Raw genomic sequence first — 12,991 nt, forward strand, 5'->3', positions numbered from 1 at the left:
GGAGGGGGGAGGGGAGAGGGGAGAGGGAGCTCTATCTACCACCCTTTTTTTTTTTTTAATTTTCAATGTATTTTCTACTTTGCTTTCTACTTCTGATGTTGTGGTGACCCAAAGACCTACCTTTACCTGTAAATCAATCTACAGCTTTGCATAATTGATTCTGTTGGCAAAAATAATCTGATTGGCTGATTAGAAATAATTTTGTCCGCCCTTAAAACTGCTAATCCAGATCAGAATTAAGTTGTGTTATTTATTTTGGTTGTGCAGGCCTAATGTAAAAGCAAAAGGTTTACTCTCTAATAGTGATCAGCGTTATTAATTTTTGTAAACTAAGAATTTCTGTAGAAATACTACCCTATGAGAATCAGAAACTCCAGAAGTTTCGATGGCACTTTCTTTATATTCAAATCATCAATTAAGCTGTTACAGGGTTCTACTAGTTTATATGGCATGTAAAGTATATAGCATGTAGAAGGAATTATAAAGAAATTATATGAATGTTATGCAGAAATACATTTTTATTTTAATGTTTAAAAGGTAAATTATTTTTATTATTATAATTTCAGAGTAGCACCTAACACCATATGTTCTTCACTGTAATTTTCCTTGCATCATCTTATCAATTAGCTGTAAACATGCTTATTTTTAAATGCCATTCAAACGCCTCTAATAGAATCCTGTGGCAAAGTGAAGAATCCTTTTACATACACAGTACAGATGTGTCAAAACCATGTACTGTTTTGTTTACACACATGACAGAACCACCACACCTGAGTGGCCCAACTGAGGGTTACAGTTTCAGTCATTCTGTTAGGAGTCCTCCTACCACTTGCATATGTCAGCAGTGAAAAACAACAAAAGCATCTTTGAAAAGCAATTTTAGATCATTAAAGATGTATGAATTTTGACAAAGCGGGAGATTTGAGGCTGATTAAGATTTATTAGGTCTCCACATTGAAGGAGGCATTTATGTCTCATTTCCAGGGGAAAGGCATAGCCTAATTGTAGCCTCATGAAACAAGTGGACAGGGGCAGGTACAGGTACAGAAAAAGATTCAGTCTTAGTCCTGACTGTTCCTACACACCTTTTGTGAGAAAAAGAGCCTTTTCCAGTAGGTTTCTGAAAATAAACAGGATCTTAGAATAGTCCCTGTTTCCTAATGGGCTATATATGCGATAAATCATTGTCTATCTGGCTTGCAGTCAAGAGATACTGGGTAATCGTTTTCTAAAGAACTTACATGTGCCTTTTCCAAATATAACGTCAAAATATTACATTTGCTCAACAGTCTCCATTTCTTTTTCTTCTTTTTGCTTATTTATTAACTTTTAAAGTTTCATTATTTGTAGATCTCATAGTTGTAAATTTCCAAAGTTCTTTAAGAATAAAGAATTGATTCCATTTGTTCTGCTCAGCTATTGTAAAGGAGAATGTTGAAATGACGAGAGTGGAGTGCATTCCAAATAATCTGTGAAAAGTAGTGTTAGTTCAGTGAGTTGAAAATGCTGAGTATTTGCTGGAATCATGACTACATTTGCTAAAAATGTGAATAGACTGGATTTTTAGGAGATACGAAGTGCATCTCTGTCGTGTGATGTGAGTCTTATGTCAGCTGAAGCTACTCAATTTGCATGTAAATTCTGAAAATTTTCTTGTCCCATGTGACACTTCTGAAATGTCTGTCTGTTCTTTTTTCCTTTTTAATTTCCCAAGCTCACTATTTGGATAAGATAGTTAAAGGTACTGTATACTCGCTCTTTGTTGACATATCTACATATATATCTCTATATAACTGTGTATCACTAGGTTTGACAATAGACTTTTCCATGCATATTTTTGTAAATTATAAATCAGAGTTAAATTATGTAAAATGCCTTGGATTTAAAGTATTGAGACTTAAGTGTCTGTGTCTCATTTTTATAATTTTGGGTTATCACAGATTTCATTCTTTGTAAAAGCGTTAGTTTTCTCTAGAACCAGAAACTGAAGATAATGGTACATTTGCTGTTTTTTGGTTTTGGAGGTTTTTTTCTTTCTTTTCTTTTTTTTAAGATCTTCACTGTTGGCAATTCAGCTTAATGAGCTTTAAATTCTAAGCTAAAGAATCACCAATACTCTTATCACAGAATAAGAAATTGTCAATCTAAAGAAGATCCTGGTTAACATGTTGAGAGAAATTTCGTTTATTTCATATGGAAACTTCTTTGTTTTTTTCCCTAAATGTTTCAAAATATATGTGGTATCACAATTTATGTTTTGTTATTTTTTAAAACCTATAAATACTGTACAGTCTATTAAAAAAAGAACTGATAACCTTGTTCAGCAGAAAACAGCAGATTCTCACATCTTCAGTTATCGTAGAAACAGATGGAAAAAGTTTTTTCAGAAGAGAAAATTCCCCTTCCCTTTCTCCTCAGATTACCTACTTTCTATTCCTTGTTTGTGCTTTTCATTAGAATATGAAAATATTCATGGCAATATCCAGGCTTTCATATACCAACTCCTACGTGCAGTCAGTCAGCTGCCGCACCTCCTTGTCAGTGGGGCAATTCAACCTTTCGTTTTCATTAAAAACAAAACAAAAAAAACACATCCATAAAGAAGATTCACCTTTTATTTATTGAATAATCCATAAATACAGACGGTAATTGTCTGAGCAAAAAGAAGCAGCAAAATTAATCTCTTCCTGACCTGATGGTATCCATAAGTGTAATTTCATTGTACTCTTCCATGAGAGACAGTCGAAATAGTCTTCTTTCTGTTAACTCTAATCTTAAGAGACAGAATGTCTCTTTGCGATATTTTCTTTTCAAGTTCCACAGTGGAGGAGGGGACACCAATATATGAATAATTCTTCTAACACAGACTTAAACATCTTTAAAAACAGATTGTTCCCTGAAATTTTGTCACCGGAGCAATAGTAGCATTCAAATGATAAGAAGCTGTAAAACAAACCCCAATTGCCATAGCAAGTATTTTTATTAATATGTTTTATACCAAATTATAAATAGCTCTGTCCACAGAAATCTGATGAATAGCCAGTTATTCTTAGAATTTTAGAGCATTTCTCTCCTTGCTTCTGTCAGTGTCATATCACACTCATAAACAAGGACACCAGAATCTACCCAAGTGTCATCCTCATAAACAGATCACATTGGCTGCATCCCAGATATCATCAGTAGGAAGTGGCAAAAATTGTTTTTTTTAAATGTCATGTTAGACTGAAACAATTATAGATTTTGGATATATTAAATTATTTTAATTGTTTCCCAAATTTTCCCTCCTTGCCCATAAAAGCAGACAAGATAGGATATAAAGGTAACAGCATAAAAGCCTTAGGGAGATTGTCACAAAATATCACTCTTCGCTATCTGTCTTGAAGCACGTCACTACCGTGTTTTTGTTCAGTCTATCAATGTTTTATTGTGGTCCTTATGGTATTTCATTTTGTCCGTCCTAAGTAATCCAATATGCACAGCTATTACATTTAGTTGGAAATCCTGTCGGTCCTGTCCCATCCGTATGCAGCCTGAATCCTAATGTTTGTTAGAATAGATGCTAAGCTGCTTCACTATTTCCTGGGCTTTGCTTATTCTGTGACAAGGAATGTACTCTTGGCATAAAGTATAGTCATTAATCCTGGCCTATACTTTGTGCAATTATTTAATGCACTGTAATTTCACATGAATGTACGGCAACTCCGAGGCCAGATAAAATTAATGTTCTCTTTTTGACATCATTCATATCCTCATGCCCACTTTCATGCTTTTGGAGTTTGAGGGAATTTTTTTAAGCAACAAGGTGCTTTAAGAAGGCATGTCCTGATAAATGACCAGTAATGTTTAAAACAGATTACAAATCTAGACTAGGGATTCTGAAATTATTTTGTTGAGATGCTTTTCCACACCGTACAATATACCTTGTTGCTTGGCTAAAGGGAAAAAATTTAAGTTAATTTTGTCTGGCCTGCAGCTATTTAGTGGATCGTTGCATATATTTCTGTCCTGCACAGGTAAGTGGTGTCTCAAGGGTCAGGCCAATCAAAGATGCCACTTGGATAAGAATTAGATTCCATAGATAACGTTGCTGTTTCTATCCATGTGCAATTACAGTATTTGTGCTGTTTATAAAGGCCTGTTCCCACTAAGTGTCCCTTATCTGTTTATTTTAGGTGCAAAAACTCAATACTCAAATCACTGGTGTTTTCCTTCTTTGTCTCGACAGAGGGTTGTCCTGGTCTGTGCAACAGCAATGGAAGATGTACCCTGGACCAAAATGGCTGGCATTGTGTGTGCCAGCCTGGATGGAGAGGAGCGGGCTGTGACGTAGCCATGGAGACTCTTTGCACAGATAGCAAGGACAATGAAGGAGGTAAGAAATACTGTGCCAGAGGACAGGTTCGTAAGTGACAGTGAGTACATAGATATCTGTTGCCAAAAAAAAAAAAAAAAACCTGATCCCCATCGATTAGATTGATTGAAAAATGTATGAGTGCTGATAGCATGATTTTGCTCTCCATTTTTCCTGAAACAAATGCAAGATTATTATCATTCAGGGAAAAGGCAAGGTAACCAAGCTACTGCATAATGTCCATTGTTCTCCATTCCTTTTCCTGGTCCCCAGGTGACTCTTCTCCTCAACCACAGTATTTAGGGCTCTGTGAATTGGGAGCTCCAAAGCAGTATTTTAATAACTGACATTCCAAAAGATGCAAAGAATTTTCCAGCCTCTTCTGTTGAAAGACATGGATGGAAAAAAACAAAACAGTAACAGAGAACAGTCCCCTGGATGCTGTACTCTAGTGACGTTTTATCCTTAACTTGATACTCGGTTAAAAAGATGGTGAGATTCCACCCAGTTGAAGCCCTTGGTTAAGAATAATTATTTTCCCCGTTGACCTCAGCCTCCATGTACTGTATTTTAATTTCAGGGAATAGAGTGAGAGTTGGTGATTTCCTCTCCAGTGATGGAATAGTTGGCCCTGATAGCTGTTTTGTTTTGTTTTTTGTTTTTTGAGATAGAGTTTCGTTCTTGTTGCCCAGGCTGGAGTGCAATGGCACGATCTCAGCTCACCGCAGCCTCCACCTCCCGGGTTCAAGTGATTCTCCTGCCTCAGCCTCCCAAGTAGCTGGGATTACAGGCATGCGCCACCACACCTGGCTAATTTTGTATTTTTAGGAGAGACAGGGTTTCTCCATGTTGGTCAGGCTGGTCCCGAACTCCCGACCTCAGGTGATACGCCCACCTCGGCCTCCAAAGTGCTGGGATTACAGGCGTGAGCCACCGCACCCAGCCAGCTGTTCAGTTTTGACATAGCTTTAGCGCTGCATTTTTAGGAGGGCTGTAGTTCCTATCCGGGCCTCTGTGGACACTTGCCCTGTGTGTTAGGTTGTGTTTCCCTACCACTCCACCAGCCCCAACCATTCTCCCTGCTCTTTTTGAGACTGTGCACATGGATGATAAAGCATTGGCTAGAGTGTAGGTTTTGGAGCAGACAGATCTTCACTGAACCATGTAGTAATCATGTGACCTCAGACAAAATCTGTGATCACTTTAACCTCAATTGCCGCATCTATAAAATAGGAATAAAAGAGTTTTTGAAAGGATTAAGTGAGAAGATGCATGTGAAGTGTGTAGCATATTGCCAGGCACAGAGCCTGCTGTAAGTAGCAGCTATTATTATCCAGTTTCCCTTCTTTGCTTTCAAAAGTGCTCATCTTGACTAAGTGAACTTCATAGAAGGTTGTCAGAGAAGATTGAATAGCCTTTGCCTTTCTATACCTATAGAGGGCCTCAACTACTATCCTGTAGGAAACAGAGTGACCAGAACCAACCCGTCAACCTCCCTTCCAACCCAAAACACACACACTCACACACACACACACACACACAGAGACACACACACAGAGACACACATACAAGCAAGCCTGGGCCGACAGTCATTCTCTAAGCAAATGTTATTTGTGTCTTATCCTTCCGACAAGGTGCTGCAATTCTCTCCTTTAGTTTCTAGCAGACTGTTCACTGTTTTCTCTAAACTTGGACAGTCAAGAAACTTGAGCCACAAATTCTGAGCTAAAGCCTTTCCTTCCTGCTCCTGATAGATTTAGGTGGCCCCTAGCCTTCACAGCTTTTCCGGCTTAATAATACCTTGTTGCCCCTGACTCCTCTTAACCGTGTGCTTTATAGACATGGCAGCATTAATCCTCTCCAAACCACAGTACAGATGGCACCTCTCTTCGTTACTTTCCCCCAAAGAACCCCCTACTCCAGTGTTGCTATTGCCTAGGGAGGAAGGAGAGCTTCTCTTTCTCCTTGATCATATAGTTCAGATTTTGCTTCTAAGAGAAGATTGCACTGAGGAGTTTACAGAGTCTCTCAGAGGGAAGCGGGCTGCAGGACCAAGTCTGCAGAGACACTGCCGAGTAATTTAGGGGCTAATCAACTCTTTAGTAGTATTATCAGCTAAAGAGGTTTTTCCTTTTCCTCAAAATTTATCAACTGTGAATTGGCCTCATTCCCCTTTGTTTATTCTGATTAGCATGAAACTATGCTATCTCTAGGCTCCCCTCTCGGAGGGGAAATCTGAGCTGACAGAAGACCTCCTGTGGATTCTCTGCTTATCTCACATAATTTGTATTCCTGCCTCTAACCTAATTTTGCTGATCTTTTAAGAAGGAATCTCAGTGCCAACCTTCTTATGCCCTGAGATTGTAACCTGGATGCTTTATAACCTAAGCCAGCGGGTTCTTTGAACTTAAGCATAAGCTACATGTATAAAGATGGTATTTTCCACACCAAACCCCAAATCAAAACATGAAAGATGGCAATGAAGGATGTCAATTATATGAAGACAGTCAAACAGAATGTTTAAGAACTATAAATCCACTCCTTATTTAGGACTAGACTGGATTTTATTAGACTGAAATTCTAGGATATATGGTGACTGATTGTAGTGTTATAGATCCATTGTCTAAGTTTAGTTATCAAAATGGTGACTTATCCAGAGAGTAGCTAAGTAACTTGATTTAGCATATTAAGGAACTCAGGAGGAGGAGAGGGTGAAGAGCCCAATGTGGCCCTAGTCAGCAATTGAACACTCCCAATAAATAGCTACTATAATTTGAGCAATTTTGTAGAACACAGTGTTTGTGAAAGAAGAGCAAAGGAAGTTGCATACCATTCCCAGAACTAAAGAAGAAGTATCAAAAAATTTTAGAAGAGACATCCATCATACAGGGAGATCTTGAAATATCTTCTTAGGCCAAGCATCTTCCTTCCCCTGCAAAATTTATTTTACTTCACCCCGTCAAGTTTGCCCCATCACCACTGTTGAATGCTAAAGAGTTTAAACATCTGAATCTCACTAAATAGGTGTTCCTCCTTGCCTTCATGTATGTTGTCCCCCTTTATCTCTAAAAAGCTGCTTTAGAAGGGAATTCCTTATGAGGAATAGGAAGAACGTAGATGGGGGCGACTTATCTTCAGCCACCCTTTTAACACCTGTGCTGCTTTCCATTAGGCCCTTGTTTCCTTTCAGACAAACAGCTGTCATGTATACTGGGTAACTGTAGCTTTTCAGAGCTAAGGGCAATCTGTTACCCGTAATAAGGGCCCTGACAAAGGTCTCCACTCTCTATGAAATCAGTAAGGTATCCCCTTCATCTGCTTCTCAAATCCAGCTCCAGGTACCAAATAGAGGCTTTGGGAGCAGATCCTTTTGACAAAGGCAAGCAGTGGATTACTAGATTCTTAAATCACACAGTGGAAATCAGAAACAATGCTCACTGGACCAGATAATTGTGGATAACATCCCCAGTGGGGCATGTAGACACTTTGGGAGCAACTAGTTGCTGTCCTGTCCTAATTGAGAAAGCTTTTAGAGCAAATGATCACCAGTACCTCACATGGCTTATAAATCTTTCTTCTTCAACTCCAACTTTACTTATAAAGACAACAGTCCTGTGAATTGAGCATTTGTTGCTCATATCCCAAAACACTGTGATCATGAAGTTGCTGAGTCCAGAGAATAGGAAGGTGAAGAGATGGGAGCTGCTCACTCCTGAAGGAAGTGCGATCTGTAGTGGGGGTTAAGACAGTGACTGTTAACCACAGTCTTCGGTTCCTCAAGTACCTATTTTCACCAGCCATTTGCATTGAAGTCTGCCCTGTCTCACAGTGAACCCTACCACAGACTTCCACTCCCCCTTAACAGGAAAACCTTCTCTTTTTTGAAGGTTCTACTTGACCATTCTTACCAGGAAAGACCCTGGTCGCACATGTGAGAAGTTCAACTCAAACATTATTACACGTAAAAAAAAATTATTAGCTTATATAACTGAAAAATTCAGATAGAGTTGCACCCAGGTGTTCAAATGATGACACCAGAAACTTAGGTATATTCATCTGTTAACTCTGCTTTCTTCTACCTTAGAATCATTCTCAGGCCATCTCCTCCCCAAAAAGGCCACCACCAGCTCTGAGTTTACATTTCACTTCCTAATAACTCCACCACAAAGAACACACACCTTTCTTCATGGTTGTGTGTGGCCTGGGCCTGAGCCTGAGCCTCACTCTCGTTGGTCTGAATTAGGTCACCTGCCCAAAGGAAAACTGAAGTGCTGTCACCAGAAGAAAGGGGCTTGGATGCTGGGCAGGCAGAAAAACAGTCTACTATGGGAATAAGAATAGCTCTCCATAGCATTCAGCTTTAGTACAGTCAGACCATGTACTGCAGTAACTAGTTCATATGCTCATGGACTGTCACTTTCAGAAGGAATCTTCTTCTCTCTGTCTCCTCCTTCCTTGCCAAAGTATAGCCTTTTGACTTGACAAGAATACCAGTGCTGAACCTCTGATGTGCTTTTTAGTGCCCAAGATTAGCAAGGCAGCTATCTAATTCTCCCCATATACTTTTAAAAGCATCATTGCTTTTATTTAGCCTGCTGCGAAGACTCATTCAGCAAGGGGTTGCTTGACTTTAAATAGCTCTCCAAATGATGGTCTCACTATGCAAGCACCAAAAGGCAATAGCTTGCCAGAGATAATTCTATCTCTATGGAAACTTAAGATACTTTTTAACAAGATGATTTCTCCACAATGCATTGTCCCTGGCAGTCGTTACCAAGCTCCCATCTTCTCCAGAGGGAGATCTAGTCAGTTCCCTTTGACACCTTGCGTCCCTGTCTGGTCCTCCAGTGGCCAGCTCCCCTGTGGGTACCTGAGGCATGAGACTCAAGCCCTGTCCTGGAGACTGGCTGGTTGAGGGCACAAGAATGACTTTAAAAGATACATACTAAACTTTGTGCAAGAATGGTGGAATACCAAAGCATAACTCCTGCCAAGAATAATACATATTACCAGTAAAATAGAGTTCTTTTTTTTTTTCTTTTTTTTTTTTTTTGAGACGGAGTCTCGCTCTGTCTCCCAGGCTGCAGTGCAATGGCGTGGTCTCGGCTCACTGCAACCTCCGCCTGCCGGGTTCAAGTGATTCTCCTGCCTCAGCCTCCCGAGCAGCTGGGACTATAGGCGCCCACCACCACGCCCTGCTAATTTTTGTATTTTTAGTAGAGACGGGGTTCACCATGTTGGCCAGGATGGTCTCGAACTCCTGACCTTGTGATCCGCCCCCCTCGGCCTCCCAAAGTGCTGGGATTACAGGCATGAACCACTGCGCCTGGCCTAGAGCTATCTTTTATCCTTTAGAATTATTACTTTTTTGGGGGTATATCAGGAAGATGTACCTAAAACAGGCCATTTTTTCAAGCCTCTAGGGGCTGATTACAGTTGAGAAGAAAGCACAAGTCAACTGAGGTTATTCAGAAATAAGAAAGATAGAAATAACAAATAAATAATTAGATAAATAAGCAAAAGAAGGAGAAATACAATTCGAACTGCAAGAAAGCTGGGTGCAGTGGCTCATACCTGTAATCCTATCATTTAGGGAGGCTGAGGCAGTTGGATTACTTGAGCCCAGGAGTTTGATATCAGCCTGGCCAGCGTAGCAAGACCCCATCTCTACAAAAAATATAAAAATCAGGCAGGCGTGGTGGCACACCCCCGTAGTCCCAGCTACTCAGGAGGCTGAGGTGGGAGGATCACCTGAGCCTGGGGAGGTCAAGGCTGCAGTGAGCCATGATTGCGCCACTGCACTCCAGGCTGGATAAAAGAGTGAGACCCTGTCACACACACACACAAAAACAAACTGCAAGAAAAAGTAGGAATGTGCTATCACTAGAAAAGGGGAGTGAAGGATTGAAAACAAATGGATGAAATGTTAATATAAACATGAGAATGAGTATGATGAATGGAGAGATCTATATTTGTAGATTACTAAATGAAAATAAGGAAATGTTTGAAAATAGAATTTTTAAAAATCTAGCAAGAAGGTGGGACTATTATGTTCTCTAAAAACAGATTTAAAAATAAAAATAATGAAATGGCAGGAAACAGCACTGGAAAGGAAGCCGGGGAGAGGGAGTTTAAAAAAAAAAATTACAAGAGATCACAAGTATTTCCCAAAATGAATCCAGATATTATCAGACATAGAGTGGTGCTTACAGTCTCAGAGCATTACCCTGTATTATTCAGGTAGATGATGGTTTGGGGGGAAATTACTATTAATTTGAAAGGCTCTACTGGATCCTACCTAAAGTAAGAAGGAGATTCAGGTTACTCTGAACCCTTTGGCTATCCACAGAATTTTAGAGGATGGTGAATCCCATTCTGGGGGAAGAACATCCAGCTTGTGCCCTATAAAGCAGAGGACTTCAGTAGCTTCCTGCTAGGACTCAAGGAACATAAGGTTTACCCACTGCATCTTAATGGGTTTTAGAAGAAGAGAAAATCAGAGCCACACGGGTTGGTACTAAAAGTCTCCCCTCTTTTTTTTTTTTTTTTTTTTTTTGAGACAGAGTCTTGCTCTTGTTGCCCAGGCTGGAGTGCAATAGCATAGTCTTAGCTCACTACAACCTCTGCCTCCTGGGTTCAAGCAATTCTCCTGCCTCAGCCTCCCGAGTAGCTGGAATTACAGGCGCTTGCCACCAGGCCCGTCTAATTTTTGTATTTTTAGTAGAGACGAGATTTCACCACATTGGCCAAGCTAGCCTCGAACTCCTGACCTCAGGTGATCCACCCACCTCAGCCTGCCGAAGAGCTGGGATTACAGGCGTGAGCCACCACGCCCGGCCTAAAAGTCTCCCCTCTCTTTTACACCCGTGCCCAGCAGCTGCCACCTGAAGCTTAAGAATGTGGACGTGGGCACTGCATGGCATCTCTTTAGAAACAGGCCTCCGGGTTACATGTCTTTCCATGTTAAGAACCCCTGCATTAAGGTAAGGGGTTTTATTAGTAGTCATGGTACACAGATACTACACTCTCATTGTCAGAAGAGTTAGCCACCGTCAGTAACTTCATGGGCATCTCAGTGAATTCATATGCACATTTATGTTATTAAACTTAAATAAATACTATTCTAAATTTGATTCTTCCAAGGACGATATCTTAGAGATTTTTTTCATGCCCGTACACATAGGCCCATCTCATTCTTTACAACAGAAACCTGGTGTACTAATTAATTTCACCACTGCTACACTGACGATAATTTAATTGTTTCTAATTTTTTTGCCCTTAGTATAGAGACAAATCTGTAGTGAATTTGTGTGTGTGTGAGTGTGTATCTGCATATGAATCTTTGTGTAAATGTACAAATATTTCTTTAGGATGGATTTTTAGAGGTGAACTGGTTCAAAAGATATTTTAATTTTTAATTTTGATAGCTACTGCTCAATTGCTTTGCAACACTTCCATCAGTCTGAAGGTGTTCATAGTCTATCTGTAATTATTGTAAGTAAACAAAAATGTTCAACAAAATGAAAAATATCAATTTCGTCTGATGAAAATGACCCCATTTTTATCATTTTAATTTGCATTTTCCTAATTACTAGTTAGATTGATGATCTTTATATTTATTTCTTTTTTTGCTAATTGCTTATTTATTTCCCTTGTTTTTTTCTATTGAGCTGCTTGATATTTTCTTTTTAACTCTTAGGACTTCATTATATATTCTACTTATTCTTTGTTAGGTGTGTTGCAAATATTTTATCCCAGGTTTTCACTTATCTTTTAACTTTGTAATTTATGGTGCATGCAGAAGCTTTCAGTTGATATGACATAAATTTGTCTGAGGTTTATCTTTTTAGTCGTGACTTCTGGGTTACGTGTCTTCTGAGATTAGACATAGTGTTACAGGATTTCATATAATTTCTTCTAATACTTTTTATAATTCCGTGGATTGCTTAATATTCAATTAATCAAGAACATTTTTAAGTACCTATTGGAGTAAAAAAGAAATAGGAATTCAAGGATTAGCATAGTGTCTGAGGGTAGGGAAAGCATGATAGAAAAAAAGCAGGGCATCTCTCATGTGCTTCTGAGCCTTTTCAACTGTTTAGAATTCACAATCTTTAGGAACTTAATTCATTTTTTCCTTCATTTAGCAAATGTATTAAATGCCTACTTGGCGCCAGCGAGTGTGCAAGGCTCTGGGGATACGATAGTAGGGATGGATAGTGAACTAGATGAGCCCTCAAGGAGCTTAATGAGACAGTTGTCTGAGATGATTGCTGAAGGAATTGAGGGCTATGTGGAGAGGTAAGAGAGAAGCTTAGAGATCTCCGGGCAAAGGAAACGATTGTGGTGAAAGGTCTTATAAGCCATGTTAAGGAGTTGTGACTTTACTCAGAAGTCAATGGAGACCAAGTAAAGGAAGCATTTTAGCCAGAGAAGTGAGATAATCAGATTTGGTTTCTCTAAGGGTACTCTGGCTAACATGTAGAGAATGGATAGCTGGGGCAAGACTGGAACCTGGGAAAACACACTGTTGTTAAGAATTTGTCAAGAGAGGACCATGGTGGCCTGATGGGTAGTTTCAGGGAAAGAGAAAGAAATAGACTAATTCAAGAGAGATTTGAGATGAAGAAAAGAAGCAAC

General features: G+C 39.5%; 1 protein-coding gene across 16 annotated transcripts in view; it reads left to right on the forward strand.

Annotated features, from left to right (window-relative positions):
* The window catches only part of TENM3 (teneurin transmembrane protein 3), a 2,735,422-nt gene that overhangs the window by 2,642,867 nt on the left and 79,564 nt on the right, over positions 1-12,991 (forward strand). For 14 of the 16 annotated variants that reach the window (XM_063604002.1, XM_057302221.2, XM_057302222.2 and 11 more), the window contains one exon: positions 4,226-4,372. In XM_063604002.1, coding sequence (XP_063460072.1) covers positions 4,226-4,372 — 147 coding nt within the window. Of the gene's footprint in view, positions 1-1,714; positions 1,742-3,298; positions 3,320-4,225; positions 4,373-12,991 lie in introns of all 16 variants that reach the window. The other 2 variants (XM_034959455.3, XM_057302225.2) reach the window with 2 other exon arrangements.

Source organism: Pan paniscus, chromosome 3 (genome assembly GCF_029289425.2).
Source record: "Pan paniscus chromosome 3, NHGRI_mPanPan1-v2.0_pri, whole genome shotgun sequence".
In the NCBI taxonomy this organism is placed as follows: Eukaryota; Metazoa; Chordata; class Mammalia; order Primates; family Hominidae; genus Pan; species Pan paniscus.